Source organism: Limulus polyphemus, unplaced genomic scaffold, assembly GCF_000517525.1.
Source record: "Limulus polyphemus unplaced genomic scaffold, Limulus_polyphemus-2.1.2 Scaffold1123, whole genome shotgun sequence".
Lineage (NCBI taxonomy): Eukaryota > Metazoa > Arthropoda > Merostomata > Xiphosura > Limulidae > Limulus > Limulus polyphemus.
In genome coordinates this window covers 91,832-110,929 of record NW_013666733.1, presented here as the reverse complement: position 1 = coordinate 110,929, position 19,098 = coordinate 91,832, and the positions used below count along the sequence as shown (strand labels likewise).

General features: G+C 35.0%; 1 protein-coding gene across 5 annotated transcripts in view; it reads left to right on the top strand.

Moving 5' to 3' along the window:
* The window catches only part of LOC106462238 (zinc finger protein castor homolog 1-like), a 242,118-nt gene that overhangs the window by 214,021 nt on the left and 8,999 nt on the right, over positions 1-19,098 (top strand). For all 5 annotated transcript variants that reach the window (XM_022389432.1, XM_013922139.2, XM_022389429.1 and 2 more), the window contains 7 exons: positions 3,143-3,307; positions 4,687-4,903; positions 7,599-7,736; positions 11,137-11,300; positions 12,516-12,883; positions 15,027-15,155; positions 15,922-16,045. In XM_022389432.1, coding sequence (XP_022245140.1) covers positions 3,143-3,307; positions 4,687-4,903; positions 7,599-7,736; positions 11,137-11,300; positions 12,516-12,883; positions 15,027-15,155; positions 15,922-16,045 — 1,305 coding nt within the window. The remainder of the gene's footprint in view (positions 1-3,142; positions 3,308-4,686; positions 4,904-7,598; positions 7,737-11,136; positions 11,301-12,515; positions 12,884-15,026; positions 15,156-15,921; positions 16,046-19,098) is intronic.

Genomic DNA, 19,098 nt, shown 5'->3' with positions numbered 1-19,098 from the left:
CCCGTTTTGACCCAGAGAACACGCTGAATCACATTTACCTAAAGTCAATATTGAAACAAAATATATTAAAAGGGGGACAATGTCGCCCGTTTTGACATAGAGAACACGCCGAACTACTTTTTTTTCATAAAGTCAAAATTGAAACAAAATATATTAAAAGGGGGACAATGTCGCCCGTTTCTACACAGAGAGCACGTAAAAACCACTTTTTTTGATAGTCGAAATTTAAACCCTACTGCATGATAACCAACTCCATAGTGGGATCGAATTAAATATATTTATATTTATTACCTATTCTAGACATTGCTAAATAGCAAAAAAAGAAAAAAAGTTATGTACCGTTGGCGACGGCAACTCTTCGCATGCGCATGAGTGAGGGGACGGAGGGCAAAACTTCCTAGGGCGGTACCCAAAACTAAGTAGACGTGACTTTAAATGCTGCAGATACTATCACAAGCGCTGACTTATTATGCTATATTTTAAAACCAACGTTATCACCTCATTAGGCGTAATTCTTTTAATATATACTTAGTACTTTTTTTACTGTATGATAACACACACCTGCGAATTTAAACTTCATAAAAGTGGTTTTGGTTTTAACAACAGATTTTCTATAATAAGGATATTTTACAAATCGGGAAGAAAAAAAGGAACCGCTTACTTAGATCAAATTATTATTTCGCTAACCACAATGAGTATTTTTCATTATTATGTTTGTTAACAAAAATACAAACTGAAGAAAAGGGGAGAACATTGATGTCAAACGAATATGATTTGTGTTGTGGTCTTTCTTTATGTATTGCGTTATGACGTTTTGTGAAAAATCTGTACGTGATAGAGAAAAATGGATATCATTTGCGGATTCAGCGTACAGGAATTATTGTAGAACATGTAAAAATTTCAAGACAATAAAACCATCGCAGGCCTGTGTAATTAATGATTGACACCACCAGTGTTGGAGTGTTCTAATGTTACTAGGTTCATTATTTTATTAGCTGTTTGGGAGAGACCTTAGTTTCTCTGCAGACAGAAGTAAAATGTGTGGATACCAAACAAGATTTCTTTTGGCTTTCTTCTATTGGAAATATTCTCTTACATTGAGTGCTGTAGTTACATACTCCTGTTTTACATTGTTTTTCGCCAAATATATTTTATAGAATTAATGCCAACAAGAAATTTTCCTGTTTCGATTTAAGTCATCAGCCAAAAAATTAAACCCTTTGAATCCTTTATATTAATATAGATATATCTTGCTACTTTGGTGTAACATTTTCACTGTCAAACTACAACCATGCCAAGTTTACTGTTAAATATCTATCCAAACGAGTCAATTTCTTGAGCTTCGATACTTTCTCTTTATTCACATCTACCAGAAAGATGTTCCGTGTCTTTCATTTTTATCCAAATAGTTAACAATCTGATAGGATGCATAAAAACAGCTGAAACGTAAAGAACCAAAACTGTTCACTATAGGATTCAGGCTAAAGTTGCGCGTTAACATTAATTTTATGTCCTGCTCTTACAGTTGTTCAAAACCATAAAGTTGTTTTGCAGAGGTTGTGACTTATATTCTGTAACATTGAGGTGTTACAGTTACGCAGAATGGTGTAATTCTCTGTTTCAAATATTCTAGGCTGTTTGTGACATGTACACCAAGTGTTTAAATGTATCCGCTAAGTTAGAGAAACCCGAAACGAAGTAACAGAGTGAAGTTTTGATGTGGCCTTACAGAATGCTATGTTTTAGTCCATTCGACAGAACATTAATTAAAGAATACTGACTTGACCGAAGATTTGCAAAACATACCAGAAGACATGTGGTTTCAGGAGGACGTGCAACGTCTCACCACACATTAAATGTGAGAAACATATACCTGAATGACAATTTTGCAACAGATAGACAGGCCAGTGGCATGGTGTGCATGTCTTCTGATGCCAATGATATGATCTTCGTGCTCTTCTGATGCAATATCATAGTCTGCTTTTCTGATTTTACACCATTAGACATTTTTATTTCAGTGGGTTTCCTTGGGACCAGTATGGGAAATAATGGTATTTCATTGCCCTCATCTGTACGAAACATCTTCTAGCGGAAATGTTTATCCAGCTCCTTCTGCATTATGAGCCATTCACAAAATTCACACATCAGTTTGGGTTATCTTCTGGAACATGAGCAGCGTAAGATTGGAAACTCGTTTCTTTGCTTATTGCTACTACTAGCACAATTTGATGAATTGATTTTGTTGAGCTAGCAAAAGAGACATATATTCTGAAAGTTTTCATTCGTTGCTGTAGAAGGTCTTCCAAACGACCAACGCTTGTATGAGACTAGGTTTCGCGTCCAGGACGCCTCAAATTAAACATTGTCGCGAACTGCAGGATCCCCACACAACAGGATTCTTTTCGCACGTTCTTCCAAATTCAATGACGTTACAACCAATTACTGTAACTAAAGAAAAGAAAAAAGAAGGAGAGAGAAAGAGAAACGTAATTATAAAAATCTTAGTAAGGGTAGGACTTAAAAATATCACGGTAGTGTGGATTTTTTGTATCATTCAGTATTGCCAAGCAAGACCCATTTAAATTAATGTTATGCCACGGGATTTTCCAAATTTTCATTAATTTCTATATTTCATTATCTAAAATACCTGTGCTTTTTTAATAAATAAATAAAAAAAAAAAAGATTGTACATTTTTTTGTGAACCATTTGAAAACTAGCCCCTTTGCTCAGTTTCAGACAGTAAATACCCCCGAGACGAAAACAAAATGAAATTTCCGTACTTATGCCGTTTAGAACAGTCGTAATATCTCTATCGTGTAAGGTGTCTGTTCAGACCAATAAATTATAATCGTTTTCCTGTGTTTCAAAGAGAAACTAATCCTGCACCTTTCCCACGATCTATGCAGAAATTGTAATGTCCGAGACTGAATTTTAAGATTATTTGTCTTTAGAACTTCCGTTAGTATGATAATGGGAGTTGACAATTCGCCAAAATGATACGTAAGAGGAGAAAAAGGGCTGGGTGCTTGCCGGAAACGATGACATTTTTATTACTGGAGATATTACATGAAGTATATCATTTATAATAAAATCCCAAACAACAAATCTCCACCGTTTAACGACACTGAAACTTTTCCACAGGTATTTGTGAAGAAGGAGGAAATGATACGTCATTTCAAGTGGCACAAAAAGCGTGACGAATCTCTTCAGCATGGCTTTCTGCGTTACAGTCCAATGGACAACTGTTCGGACAGGTTTACAAACTGTTCCCATAACCGGAAGCAAACCCATTACCACTGCTTGAAGGTGAGATCTAGTTTCAGATATGGATTAAATATTACATTTCATTATTATATTCATATTATTCCTGTTTTATACAGCTCTTTACATTTCCCAGCCATACTCAAGTCCGATCTTTATCTTGGTTACGAATACACAGTATTTTTCTCGGAAATATCGTTGTTCTGTACACGTATCAGACGTTAGAGCTAGAAGGTAGGTACTTAAGGGCAGGCAAAGAAGTCCAATAGGTGCACGCACAAAAACTCGTTTTTCCCAGAATTTGAAATGAGGGCCGTAAACGAATGAAATGAATTCCTCTATTATAGCCCTTTCAGCCGTGGGGGCGTTATAATGTTTCGGTCAATCCCACTATTCGTTGGTAAAACAGTAGCCCAAGAGTTGGCGGTGGGTGGTGATGACTAGCTGCCTTCCCTCTAGTCTTACACTGCTAAATTAGGGACGGCTAGTGCAGTTAGCCATAGTGTAGCTTTGCGCGAAATTCAAAAACAAAACAAAAAAAACCTCTATTATAAGCCATTTCCATATACCATAAGAGGTTCCCACAAACGAATACACCTGTAACAAATATGGGAAATGACATTCGTTTTTGGAAGAAAAATAAGTTCTAACCAAAAATAAATAAATGGAGATAAAAGAACCTCGTTTGTAAAAGTTTATATTTTTTAAATGCTCATAATAACCATAAAAAAAAATGAGTAAGCATTGTATCTAATGGACACTTTAAACACGGCCCGTCATAGCCATGTTGGTTAGGGCGCTCGACTGAGGGTCACGGGTTCGAATCTCCGTCCCACCAAACATGCTTGCCCTTTCAGCCGTGGGGGCGTTATATTGTGATGGTCAATCCCACTATTCGTTGGTAAAAGAGTAGCCCAAGAGTTGGCGGTGGGTGATGATGACTAGCTGCCTTCCCTCTAGTATTTCACTGCTAAATTATGTACGGTTAGCGCAGACAGCTCTCGTGTAGCTTGTCTAAGTTATCTATATGTAATGCTCACCATTCTTTACTTAGATTACTATAATCTCTGCCATTGTCTAAGTTATCTATATGTAATGCTCACCATTCTTTACTTAGATTACTATAATCTCTGCCATTGTTTACTTTATCATCCTCGTCAGTTGTTGTTTTTTCCATTATATATAAATACTCACCACTAGTTATTATGATGCTTTTTCACTATATTTTTCTATTGTGTACGTTATCTGTATGTAATCCATGTATTAGATCATGTTTAGTTTGTATTTAACCCTAACCAATTATTTATTTATCCGCATATTTTTATACTTTCGTTATTTTTAACCCTAACTAGTTTCTTATTCAAATCCAACCTCGTTGATTTATATTTCTATTATTCTTCATCCTAAAATCCCGATTCATTCAGGAGGGATGCGATAAAGTGTACATCAGCACATCGGATGTCCAGATGCATGCCAACTATCATCGGAAAGACTCGGCCATTATTCGGGAAGGATTCCAAAGGTTTCGGGCGACCGAGGACTGCGGTACTACATCTTGTTCCTTTTACGGTCAGCGAACCACGCATTTTCACTGTCGACGGTCAGGCTGCAGTTATAACTTCAAAAATAAGGCAGATATGGGTAAGAACAGAAACCGGTGGTCACACTTCCACATACACAAAAGCAATATAAGTTCTTTAACCGTTAATTTTTGGAAACCCAGAAGCTTGTGCTTCGTTCTTATAGAATCACTAGCTGGAGTACACGTCCATTGGACGGGTGAAATTAAAAATCCTTTGTAACAAACGATAGGAAATTGTGCTTCATTTTTTTTTCTTTTAACATAATAAACATTAAAAGTGCAATAAAAATTCATAAATGTTTCAATACTGAAAAGAAAGACATATTGTTTTAAAGACTTCTATCAACATGAAATTAGATGGGGTAATCCAACCCCTATGACCTTCCTCGTGTCATCTTGTATCACTGTGTCAAGTTGTGTTGATTTGGCAGTTTTTCCGAAATTAAATGGGGGGGTCTAACTCAAATCCCTTCACCTCCTTCACCCTTTCATTTCAGTTAAAATTAACAGTTCTTGAGCTACTAGCTGTGATGAAACCGCAATGGCGAAACGTTGGTTGAAGTAAACAGTCAGTTATTTTTATTATTCTATGTAAAATAAAGATAGTTTTTTTTCTTTCTTTCTAGATTTATTGTCAACATGTCTAAATCGCTGCAGAGTGCGCTACAAATTCTGAAAAACAACAAAACGTGTCTTCCATCATTTTTTTTGTCAACTGTTCGTGCCTTACACGTATGAATTTATACATACGTTTTTGTTACCAAAGCTTATAATAATTTGTTTTGCATGAAACGCATTAAGCTAATTCAGTGAGCCTTGTAGCAGCCCCCTCCCCATCCAATTTATCGCTGGAAGGTTTGTAGTTTGGTTGATGAACACAATATTACCTTGAAACTCGAAAACTCAGGTTTTCGACCTTCTCCATCACGACCCCAACTATTATTATTTTTTTTTTTATATTTGAAGTGCAACTGCTTGATCTGTAAAAATTGAACTTACCTCCTCCAAGGCTACTGATATCTATGCCACTAGAGGGCGGTGCTAATTAATATTCATGGCACTCGTATGAGAATTCCGTACAAAGTGAAGGTGGCCAAGGTCTCACGCTCCTAAAAAATATAAGGCCAACTATACGTTTAGCAGAGAGTAAGTACTTAAAGTGTACAATTGATGCTAGGTTTTCTTAATCACAACCGGTAATAATAACCCTTAATATTCTTGTTCCATATTTTCTAAAGGTTTATTTTTACTCATATTATATTGATGGCTAAGGTTTATAAACGTCATCATATCTAATTTCATTGTAACTCGTACAAAACATTTATATTAAAATAACTTAATATATTTGGATAATGACATATATTAGTATCTCTGAAGCCATTTTCTTTTTATAAAAAAAGGTATCAATTTTTTATCATTTCATTAAACCTTTTTGATTACAGTTGTTTCTAAGTTATATTTTTAGCCGCGGCACTGCGGCTTGTAAAATGGCTGAGTTTTTTTGTTTGTTTTTTAAGTACAAACTTTTAGTTCATAGCTCCGTCATCTCTTGAACGATTTGAAATTTAATTGCAGTTTTGGACTCAGGAGGTCAAACCCTTTCGACTGACGTATATGACTATACTCCCAAGGTCTCATAGATTAATTTACTCTATAGAAAATTGGCGTAGGGTGTATTAACAATGAATTTTACACTTAGTTAAAACTAGACAACTTTTCATCACAGCTAGTGTTAACGGATAGAAATTGGCATTTTCAATTATTCGTTTAAAATCAACACGATATATTTTGTAATGCGAGGCATACAGAAATGATTTACAGATTTATAAAAAGTCTACAAGTCACACGTGGTAAACCAGTAAAGCTATATTTTCTTTGAAAGAGGGTTATATATTGCAACATTATATTCGCCAGATGATAACACTACTGAACACGATCAAACGCCAGATGTGTACGTGTTGTTTAATTAGGATCTGACAGTTGACATATTTACACACAACAGGAATTTCAAAGTTTCTGTTAAGAACTAGCTCTCAGTGGCTGTTTCATCAATTTTAACAGGTAAATCAAAGTAACTCGCGATTGTCTGGTGTTTTTGAACTAGGTAATAATCAAGAGAAATATGTAACGCATGTAACTTCTGTAACGCACACACGGCACCAAATTGCGGAATACGAATTTTTGCGACAACAAGACGCGAAACATGGACCCTCGGATTCACATTCTGACATGCTACCACCAGACCACACCCAGCCCCAGTAACAACAGATGAATCAATTCAGATTGCTATCTAAATATATGTGAAATGCTATGTGTTCAGTATCTGAATCTCTAGCTCCAAGTTCATGACGTTTACAGCTGCGTCAATAACAGTGGACAAGTGAATCTCGCTTATTTGGTATTGTAATTGCGTTATTCAAACACGTAAAAGTTCGGAAAATTACCCCCACTTAAAAGTAATCGCAGCTGAACCACCTATGAAGTAAGTACCTCTACGATTCACGTGGTGAGAGTTAAAATAAATTACGTTTAACCTATATAAAAAAAAAATTATCTAATTGTCAAACAACTCGAAATAGATTGAACAAGTCTTGGTATAATAATTTTAATTTCGCTTTCCAATAACGTTGAATTATTAAGCCTTTATGTGAATATATGTGGACTGCATTCAATAATTTTGTACATTTTAATGAATTTATTCCATGACGGAATGTAAACCTATTTTATAATTTGTTTTTGTTATAATTAATTCAGAGAAACACAAGACCTATCATATCAAAGACGAACAGCTAAATAAAGATGGCTTCAAGAAGTTTATGAAGCAGGAACACTGCTCATTTCAAAACTGTCGATTCTCTAGGATTTGCAACCACATCCACTGCATCCGTCCAGGTAAGTTGGATGGTTATTTTGACTTTTTATTCGAGATAAAATTAGTCCACTGGACTAATGAATGCGCTTCTAACAACGTTTCGTGTTGCGAAAGTAGTTTCGGCAATGTCAGGAGCATATCTTACGAATTGAGATGGCCTTATGGGATTCTGAAATCTTACGAATTGAGATGGCCTTATGGGATTCTGAAACTACGTTGTTTTCTCTTCAAGAGACGATGACTGTTGACTAGTCGGAATATTGACCCCCCCCCCTGCAGTTACAGCTCATAAGTACGGGGTTTTCGAGAAACGATAACGGTTGACAGATTGGAATATTGTCCTCAAATAAATCCCCTTGCAGTTACAGCTGATAACTACGAGGTATTTAGGAGGAGGATAACTGTTGACAGATTGGAATATTGTCCTCAAATAAATCCCCTTGCAGTTACAGCTGATAACTACGAGGTATTTAGGAGGAGGATAACTGTTGACAATTGAAATACTGTCCTCAAAGTAATCCCCCCTCTCTGCAGTTACAAGTGAGTTTGATGTCTCTAATGATCGAAATAAGTCTTTGATTAGTCACTTCCTCTTTCAGTTAGTTTTATCTTCTTAATCTATAGCCTTTTTATAATATTAAGACTAAAGAGAAGGCTTAACCCCTGATAGAGAGTACTTCCCATTGTAAAATGATATACCAGTTTAAGGAAAATGAGATTATCGTTTACTGATAAAGTTATCTACTAATCCAGCTTATTGTTTATCTCAGTAAAGAATCCAACCATATAGAAAATGAGATATCAGCCTAGCCTATTTGCTGGTCTCAGAAGAAAGATATTATCTTTTACTGATAAAGATATCTACTAATCCAGCTTATTGTTTATCTCAGTAGAGAGTCCAACCATATAGAAAATGAGATATCAGCCTAGCCTATCTGCTGGTCTCAGGAGAAGGAGATTATCGTTTACTGATATAGATATCTACTAATCCAGATTATTGTTTATCTCAGTAGAGAGTCCAAACATATAGAAAATGAGATATCAGCCTAGCCTATCTGCTGGTCTCGGGAGAAAGAGATTATCGTTTACTGATATAGATATCTACTAATCCAGATTACTGTTTATCTCAGTAGGGAGTCCAACCATATATAAAATGAGATAACAGCCTAGCCTATCTGCTGGTTCCAGAGTTCACTGTTCCAATTCTGTCGGCATGAGTTCAATCACCTTAATCAAAAACTTCCAAGATTGACATCCTCTATGAACGAGTTTATACGCATTCTATTCAAACACATTATTGGTATCTTAGTAACAGTATTAGATATGGTTTACTGTGTAGTATGTTTATTATCACTAAAAAAATACGATTTATGTTATGGCTTTACCTTATTCAATGTGGTCAGTATGCCTTAAATTCATAGCAACAGTTGAATCTTGTTCGAACATAAATGAACTAGTTTCAAGTTCATCAAAGAAGAAAGCTCCTCCTAGTGGGTAAGTTTACCGACTTTCAACGCTAAGATCCGGGGTTCAATTCCCCGTGGTTGACAAAGCGTAGATAGTCTATTGTATAGCTTTGCGCTAAGAATTATAGACAAGCACTTAAAAAGTATGCAACGTTTGAAAAAAAAGTATAATGGAAGTGGCATTACTTACTGAACTGTTAGAAATTCAAACTGATCGACAAATGAAAAACAATTTGACATTTTTCATTCTTCACCCAACTTCCTATTAATGTTCAATGCATGAAAACATAATTGAGGTAGTGTTAGGGCGTTGAACGTTTCAATTTGTTTAGTGTTGAGAAATCTGTGTGTGTGTGTGTGTGTCGCTACTGGTGCCTTTGAAAGTACGGGTAAGCATCTTAGGTTTCATCTAGAATTAATTTGTGAGTTTTAGTGTACTTTTAATAGATTTCCCAAAAACGTTCATTTTTCGAAGGAAAAAACATGGTTGGAGGCCTGGCATGGCCAGGTGGTTAGGGCGCTCGACTCGCAATCCCCGTCCCACCAAACATGATCACCCTTTCAGCCGTGGGGCGTTATAATGTTACGGTCAGTCTCAATATTCGTTGGTAAAAGAGTAGTCCAAGAGTTGGCGGTGGGTGGTGATGGCTAGTTGTCTTCCCTCTACTCTTTCAATGCTAAACTAGGAACGGCTAGCGCACATAGCCCTCGTGTAGCTTTGCGCGAACTTTCCAAACAAACCAAACTCATTTAAAGCTGTGAGGGCGTTTTAAGAATGACAGTGGTAAGGTGCTGCTGTCTGGCTGCCTTTTTCCTGGTTAGAAATTCAAAACTAGAAGTTACTGACCATTAATATAATCTCGATATGGTGAAACCTGTCTTCAAGTTGTAGTCTATTATTATTCAAAATCATAAAATGACCACTCTGACTTTCTTAATAAGTGAAGTCAAAGAGGTATTTAATTTCCAAGTTAGAAATTTACTCATCGTTCGTCTTTAAATAATGTAAAATGTTTTTTCTTTCTTTGTAGAGCCAAACAAATGATATTAAGTTTGGTTTCATATCATTTGTTTGGCTCTGTATTTTATGTGAAACTGATCTACAGTCTCGTCTCCCCTCAACGAGTCATCGTCAGGAGTCTTCAACTTCTTCTTTCGTCTTGTGAAATATTTTTGCTCCATCTTGTTATTAAAATATTGATAACGTTCTTCTTTGGCAAATAGATACAGTTAAAAAACAACAACTTTTTTAGTTTACGCAATAAAATTCATTTTATTTGTGACTGTAGATTTGACGCAAGTGTCTGTGAATAATTTTCTACTGCTCTTTCATATAAAGATTCAAATGCATTGTTTCATCAAGTAGCGATATTTTCGGCCGTAAACCCAATAATATCTTTCGAGATGCGGCCAGCTTAGGAGATTTAGGTTAGTTTTAAATCTACATACTAAGCTAACAACCAAAAATAAAACATTCTATCCAACAGTGATAACGAAAGTAACATTTAAAAATATATACAGATATTACCATATGCTCTTTATTCTTGTATAAATTTCTTAGAATGTTTACGCTAATCAAAACATATTAACTTGAAAGCTTTATTCATTACCTAACAACAGCATTATAAATTATTCGATGTTCCATTTTGTGACGACATTTCCTTCTTTGATTAAGGGTTTTAAGGATTTCTATTGTTATTGATACAGGTCATTAAAACAGCTACATGAAGAACTGGAGTAAATGAATAAAGTCAATCTCTTGTGACATATTGAACTTTTGTCATATAAATGCGATCCTTCTAAGATCCCTCATTTTTTCTATTTCTGATTGCCAATAATATTGGTGTTAACGTATATTTTTATGCGTAAGTATTTTTATAGTTTTTGTGTTATGTATTTGAATAAACCGTTTTGTGGCCAACTTGACATCATATTATTTTAAACTTCGTTTTAGGATGTACGTATGTTTTGCATTCAAGTGGACAGCTGTACTCACACAAAAGAAAACACGAAAGACGAGAAAACGAAATGGCATACCGCAAGTATAAACTGGCACAGAATATGATGAAGGCCTTGTCAGAATCGGGATTCGTACCTTCCAGCAATGTCCCAGAACAGGTAAACAACTTGTATAGAGACTATTACACGATTTTCTATAACCTGGAACTATTTATTTAATAAAATTCTGATAATGTAGCGCCACCTATCGGTGTACATAACAATTAAGCTTTATTGCAGCGAAACGTTTTGTTATGGTGTTCTCTTCTAACATCAGATTTAATTATTTTTCAATGGTTTTAAGAAACTCTTATTTAAAAGTTATTAAAACAGCTCGTTAGAAAAAAAATCGATAATTTTGGACTAAGCCGAAACATGTTATATAGGGTGTTGATTTTAATTAATTATTTTTCCATATTAATGGAATCATATTAATGATTTTTCCAATGTACTTTTGTCTTCAAAAATTGGTTAAGAAAATTAAAAAATTCTTGCAGACGAACACTCCCTGGTATGAGGAGTGAGTAATCTGTGCTTAACAACTGTTGTTTAATAGTATTTATAACGGTTAGAAAAATAATAGTCTTAAAACGTCATTAGCATAACGCAACTAAGTTTTATATAAAGTATTTGCTTGTTTGGGCATCGAGAATTTCTTAAATTTCACTTCAAATAGTACATGACCTAGCGACAATTTTGTTATAATTATTGTACAATTAATTTTCGTTTTAATGAGCGCAACGCTAGTAAGTTGACGTCCTGCGAAGTCACTATCATTTAAAGTTTTAAAATTATGTTAACACATTTATTAACATTTACTTTTGAATGCGTTACTCTCTCTCTCTCTCTCTGTCTGTGTCTCACTATCAAGATATTCCATGCATGCTATCCACCGGTAGGTCAGCAGTTAGTCTCTGGACTTACAACGATAAAATCCGGGATTAGATCCTCGTGCTGGATAGAGCGCAGATAGCTCATCATGTAGCTTTACCCTAAAAAAATCATCAAGATTCATGCATGCTGTAAGATATTACTCTTGGCTCTCACTAGAATTCGAGTGTCCATTATTGCATATGTTCAACACTCTTATCCTTTGAAACATTTGTTAACATAATTTTTAAATATCTTTTAAGTTGTAAACATTGAGTAATCTAGGGATTTAAAAATAATACATTCTTCAAAGTAGGTTTTCTGTTAATTCACTGGCGCAAACATTATTTTTTCGGTTTAGAATAAGTGTTTTTAGGTACTAGAAAATTATTAAAGGCTAAATTTGATTCGTTTTATGGACTATTAACATTCGAAATGTATCCGAAAATATATTCTGTTTTGTAGTTCATGAACTTACCAGGGGACGGTTCTTTGAGCTCAAGTCCCACGGTTACATCTATGCCGCCACTCATTCAAACAAGCCTCACTAGCGCCACTTTTAATGGAGCGGTAAATAACAGGAATTCTATGGATAAAGTTTATACTTGTCATCAAGAAAATGCCTGTGAAGATCTTACAGTTTCAGGATCCTCCCCTCAAACGTCTTTTACTAAATTTGAATCAGTGCTTTCATCGTTCGATTTGAAACCTGGGCCGGCTTTTTCTACTCCAGACACCAGCATTAATGTAATCACACCAGAAGCTGTAGACTTAACCAGTGATTTATGTAAAACTAACGACCTGGATAATAAATGGAAAACGTTTGTCAAAAGGTAGGTAATTTTTAAAATTGTTAAATAATTATATATTGTATTAAAATCGTTCGGTTACTTATTAATATTTTAAAATTCGTTTATTAATAGAAACACTTAAACAATATTACAGCTAGTCTCTCCATTCAATAATATGAAATTAAGATGTATTAACTTTTAAGTAAATATTATCTTGATACAGTGACGGCTGAAATAATTCACTTTAGTATAATCAAAAGTTAAGAATCATTCTACTGTTTTAAGAGTCGCGTGATTTTTCCAGATGTTTAAAATTATTCAGTGAAAAATATCACACTGTTTCTTCCACAGTATTTCAATTGGTTGTTTTAACAGGTCAGATCATCTGGCTGTTAATTCTGCTACCTAGATATGCAACAGATTATAGCTATTTCAACTTTTGTGTAACAGCCAATTTCAGTAACAAAAATAGCAATGGCGTGACAAAGCTTCAGTATGGTAAAAAAATAATACATCTGTATAACTTGTTAATTCATTTCCATGCACGCACCAAATGAATTTGTGAAAAAAATTACTGTTATATCGCTTATTTTACGTTAAAAAGAACATTATGTCAAGTCACTACGACTCGGAACACTTGCTAAAAACGTTACCGAACAGTCGGGCCAATACTTACACTTTAGGCCTACTAATTAGCGTGGTGGACTGCCGATGGTTCGCGTTTCATTGATGGAAAATTGCGATCCAAACTATGACAATAACTGTCAAATTCCACTACTTGGTTAGAAAATCATAGGAGTTGGCGGTAGGTGTTGTTCACTAGATCCCGTCCCTTTAGTCTCATTGTTAGTAAACTTTGTTGCAGGTAGTTTTTACACAAATATCCGAAACAAAGAAACTTGTACCTGAAACGCAGCACCCTCTAGGAAATACGTTTAATTTATTTATTTATTTTGAAATTATACTTACGAACATAATTTTAGAGCATGTAGTGTCACGTAATACGAGTTTGGAAAATAATCTTAAACTGTGACTTTTAAATGAAACTTTTTACATCTGAATCATAAGAACTGTAAAAAAAAAACTACGGAAAAATAGTATAAATTATTAAGTTTAAAATCTTTTAAAGAGCAATTTTCTATGGAATTATAAAGTTAAACAAGTTTTTTCAACAATTAAAGAACGTGAAGGTAATGGTAGTTAACTTTGATAAAAGTGTTTTTAAGAGTTAAAATATTACAGTAGGCTGTTTTCAAATCTAATGTAATGGACATATATTTAATATTGTATGTTATAAAACTGATGGAATTTGGTTTTATGATAATTATTATAGAATTAATTGTATTACATCATTGTTAAACGTCACGAAGATCACGTGAACTTTTATTACTGATCTCTTAGTTATAGCTTCAAAAAAAGAAATAAAAGAAACATTGGTTGCATTGTGGTAGTTTGTTATTAGTGAAGCTGTTGGACTATTATTTTTAAGTATCTGATATGTGAAACTAGCTGTTACTTAACTGATGTTATTAAATAAAATATGTCGTCTAACTTGTCTACTTATGCAATACTGTAGAAAGAAGTTGCAAAGTGGGGCACTATAGTACCCTCGGTTCTGATGCTCCTTTTATGTATGTATTAAATAAAGTCATGTATTTTTTTTAATCCTTGCTTTCTGAAAAATGTGTCCTTGTTCTACCAAGCAAGAAATTGGAAAAATATGATTGTTTAAATTTCGTTTATTTATTATTTTAAATAAAAATTAATGTCTCTAAGATACAAAAATGAATATGAAGCTTACCTGCTAAATAATTCGGGAGAATAAATTAGTAGCGTTGAAGCTGGTGAGTAAGACGCAACTAAAAACACCGTACATGTAGTGTTCAGAACAGTACAATATTTAACTATCAAGCAGCCCCCTATTGGCACAGCGGTATGTCGTCGTGACCACAACGCTAAAAACCGGGTTTCGATACCCGTGGTTGGCAGAGCACAGATAGCCCATTGTGTAACTTTGTGCTTAATTACAAACAAACAAGCATCGGACTAAATCCACTCTTTAAAAAAAACCGTTTACAATTACTAAACATATTTCTTGCACACGAAACACGATCCCCCCCCACCAAAAAAAAAAGCGAGATAAACTTGAGACAATTAAAATTGATAATTTGTTATTTTTCCCAAGCTATACAGCGGATGAATTTTGTAAGTCGAGCTGTGAAATCATGTACACTGACCACTTCCACTGTTCTACCGACAACTGTGACATGAGTTTTCGAGCCAAAGACACGAATGGCATAAAAGAACACATCAAGTAAGTATGTTTTTATGTTGTTGTTATCATTCACTTTAGAAAATCTGAACTTCAATTCTATCAGCTACAATTATCATTAAAATTTATCATAATACGTAACGGTAGTACGTAATTTTGGATGTAAATCTTTATGCAGGTTACGGTTCTGTAAATGTTACAAGTATTTCAACTTTAAAAAATTATACAAAAGTACTATAAAATGTTTTAATAGAAGACATCAATTGTTTAATCTACACGTGTCGGTGATTATGTTTCACTATCATTGGGATTTAACCAAGAAACAGTCGCCACACTTCAAAAAAACTCGTGTTTCGATATATACAGTTTCTACTAGTACTGATATTGATAATGGGACCAGAAATATATATAATCACGAGCTTTGGAAACGTAACAACTGTTGGTGTTAAATCCTGTTGGTGATGAGAATTGAACAACTTGTGTCTTCTAATACATCATGCTTATAAAATCATTGTATAATTTATAAAGTTTAAATTAATTTGCACAAGCGCCGTTCTACAGTATTCAACAAACAAGTATTTTTAATTGTAATCGTATTATACTGATAATAGTTGGTTAAAGTTGTTTAATGTATTTTAATTGTAGTTTTATTCTGGCCTATACTATTTTATCAGCTTTGATCACAGTTTTATTTTGGCCTATACTCTTTAACCAGCTTTGACCATAGTTTTATTCTGGCCTATACTCTTCAGAATGCCATTTTTATCCAATCTCTTTTAAGAAAAGCTGTTTTATTTGTTTTTCTTAGAAATCATGAGACGCAGAACAAGATAACGGAGTCTCACTTCATCACAGTGGAAAGTGAATCGTCAGTGCACTGTTTACCTAACTGTTCTTTAGAAGGAACAGACAAACATTATCATTGCAACTGGGTACGTAACATGTATTTATAACAAACATAACCCATTCTTTTATACGACATTTTATTGAATATTGATGGAAATTAAATCATTATCACTGTGTTACTAACTGTTTCTTATAAGACAGAAAACGCTATCATTGAAACTGGAGTATCATGTAGTTAAACACAACCAATGTCTGCGGACTTACAACGTTAGAAACCGGGTTTCGATACTCGTGGTGGGCTGAGCACAGATAGTCCATTCTGTAGCTTTGTGTTTAACTTCAAACAAACAATCACATAGACATTGTAATCATCATAATATAATTATTTAGATATTTTGAAAGCAACCTGTCGTAATAATATTTTTACAATATCAGCACTTAAAAAAATGTTAATTCTTTTAGTGTAAAAAAGATAACTGCAGTGATGAAAAAAAATTATTGCCTCACCCAAGTTTTCCTACCTTTTTTTTGGTTCCTCTTATTTTTTACGAGATTATGCATTGTGGAAGTGTCAGAACTAGTGTAAAACAGTTATGAACATTGTGTGGTGTAAGATTACTCATATTTCAGTCATCCATACATGTATATTTATCTTTATTAACAAACCAACCCGTGACAAACGTATTACGGCAGATTATCAACAAATACTTGGCAAATAGGAAAACGTTCTCTGAGTAAGAAAATCTTGATTTATAAATAACGCCACTAATATAATTGATGAAAACGTGGTCACATAATCTGTTTTTGTTTTGTTTTAATACATGATTGTGTCCCCTCTGGCCTTGATAATTGCTTGACATTGTCGTGGCATAGTGTGAGAGGGGGTTAGTTCATGGTGCCGCACACAGGTTAGGGTTTCGTGTAGTTCTTCAGCCCTATGAAATGGAGCAGGATCATCCTGGAATGTGCACTGGTCAGCTTCACCGAAGGGATCCCGAATTATTGGCTTCAGGAACTCAAAGATCTTGATATACTTGTCGGCATTGACAATGCTTTCACAAAATGCAGGTGTCCCACATCCTGACCAGAAATGCATCCTCATATTACCTGACCTTGCGAATACTTCACAGTTACATTCAAACACAACACGCTGGGTGAAGCTCTTCTCCACATCGACGTCGTACAAAGTGCTTCCCATAAGATCATGCAGGTTGAACTTTGATTCATCTGAGAAGATCACTTTGCTCCAGCCCAATCAGCCCGTTTGAGCTTCATTTTCCTCCTCTTATTGGCGAGGAGGGGATTTCTTTCTTGTTCGTGTTGCTGGGAGACCGGTTGAACACAGGCGAGACTATACGGTGTGCGCAGTGACAGTGACCGCTGAAGTTTCTTGCCATGCTCTTTTGAGATTTGTGGACGTCAGTCGACGATTTTGCAGACTCGTGCGTTTCAAAACACTGTCATCAGCTGTTGTGGAAGCTTCCTTCCTACCCCTTCCCTTCCACCACTCCATATAGCCAGTCTCTTTATATCTCTGCACCCAGTGGCTCACAGTAGACTGGTGAAATTTAATTCTTCCAGCAATCTGCTTTGTATAAAGTCTCCCTTTTCTCAAATAAATAATAAAACAATGACTGCTTTTTTCCGTGGAGTTGACTCGTAACACTGGGCCATGGTGATATCAAACGTTTCTAAACTGACTCTCAGTAAGAATTTCTATTTATAGCAAATAAAACGGCTGGTGCAATATCCAGACAGTTCACAAAGCTGCTTCATCCATGAAACGTATTTGCACCTATATGCATTAGGGCCTCAAAACAGACGACGATTCCGAAAAAAAACGTGTGAAACAATTGGGTGATACAATGCATTTTTCCACCACTGTAAATGTTTGAAGACTTGTTATAATGTATTTACCTTGGAAATGTTTAATTCTCTTTTCACTAAAATGTAGTTTAACATCAACAGATGGCGTCACACTTGCACTTTAATGAACCAGGTTGTTTCAAATAGTGAAAAAAAAAAAGCTATATCTATCCGCCAGATGGCGATACTGCTATACATGTTAGAGATACGATATCATTATTAAAGTATGTAAAATCATGCATGTTGCTGTATACCAAGTGTATATAGGGCTGGATTAACTATGACGGGGACCTGGGGCTTCTAAATTTTGTGGGGTTTTTCTATGCGTATCTAATTTCTTCATTTACCCCCATTGACCGACTTTAAATACTGGGCCGGTTTCAAATTGGAACTTTTTACATTATATAAAAACGTTTTTTGACGTGCACATAGCGATTAGATTGTTATTATTTATTCAGTTGGAATACACCTTCATAGAAGGCGATTTACAGGATTTTCAAACATCAAACTGTAATGCTTCTCTTATACAGCATTATAGTGTAATAAACCGTGCAGCCCCACACTGGAAACAACGTAATAACACGATGGACGAAGTAAAAGTAGAAAGACAACAATATTTCAAAAAGCTTTGATCAAGTTAATAATAGTGAATGTGTATTTGTATGCGACACTTACAAAGTAAGCAGATGAACACCCCCAGCCCGTGAGGCACACACTCGCAGTAAAAATACCGTCTACCAATAAGAACAAGTAGTGGTGTAGGAATCGGGGGAGCAGGCCCCCATTTTTCAGTCTGTCCCAGTAAAAATGCATCATAATTAGGGAAGTTGATCTCAGAAGAAGCAGAAAAATATATAAAATTCGATTCAGAACCCAAGACCTTCCAGTGTCCCAAGGCAAGCCCTGAATCCCGGCCGTAATAGGTATGTGTGTGTGGCGTACATTCCCTCGCTACTCTGGGTTAAAAAACCTTTCCACCCTCAATTTTAATTTGCCATCTACATCTCTGATTAGTATGAGCCATTTGTATGTACAAACTAAAACGTCACAACACTTGTTGAAATGGCTTTTTTTTTAGCCCTTTCCATATTTTTTTTGTATGTGCTTTTTAATTGCAGTTTTGAGCTTTGGTGAGTCGTTTTTTTTATAATTGCAGTTTTGGGCTTGGGTGAGTCGTTTTTTTATAATTGCAGTTTTGGGCTTGGGTGAGTCGTTTTTTTTTATAATTGCAGTTTTGGGCTTGGGTGAGTCGTTTTTTTATAATTGCAGTTTT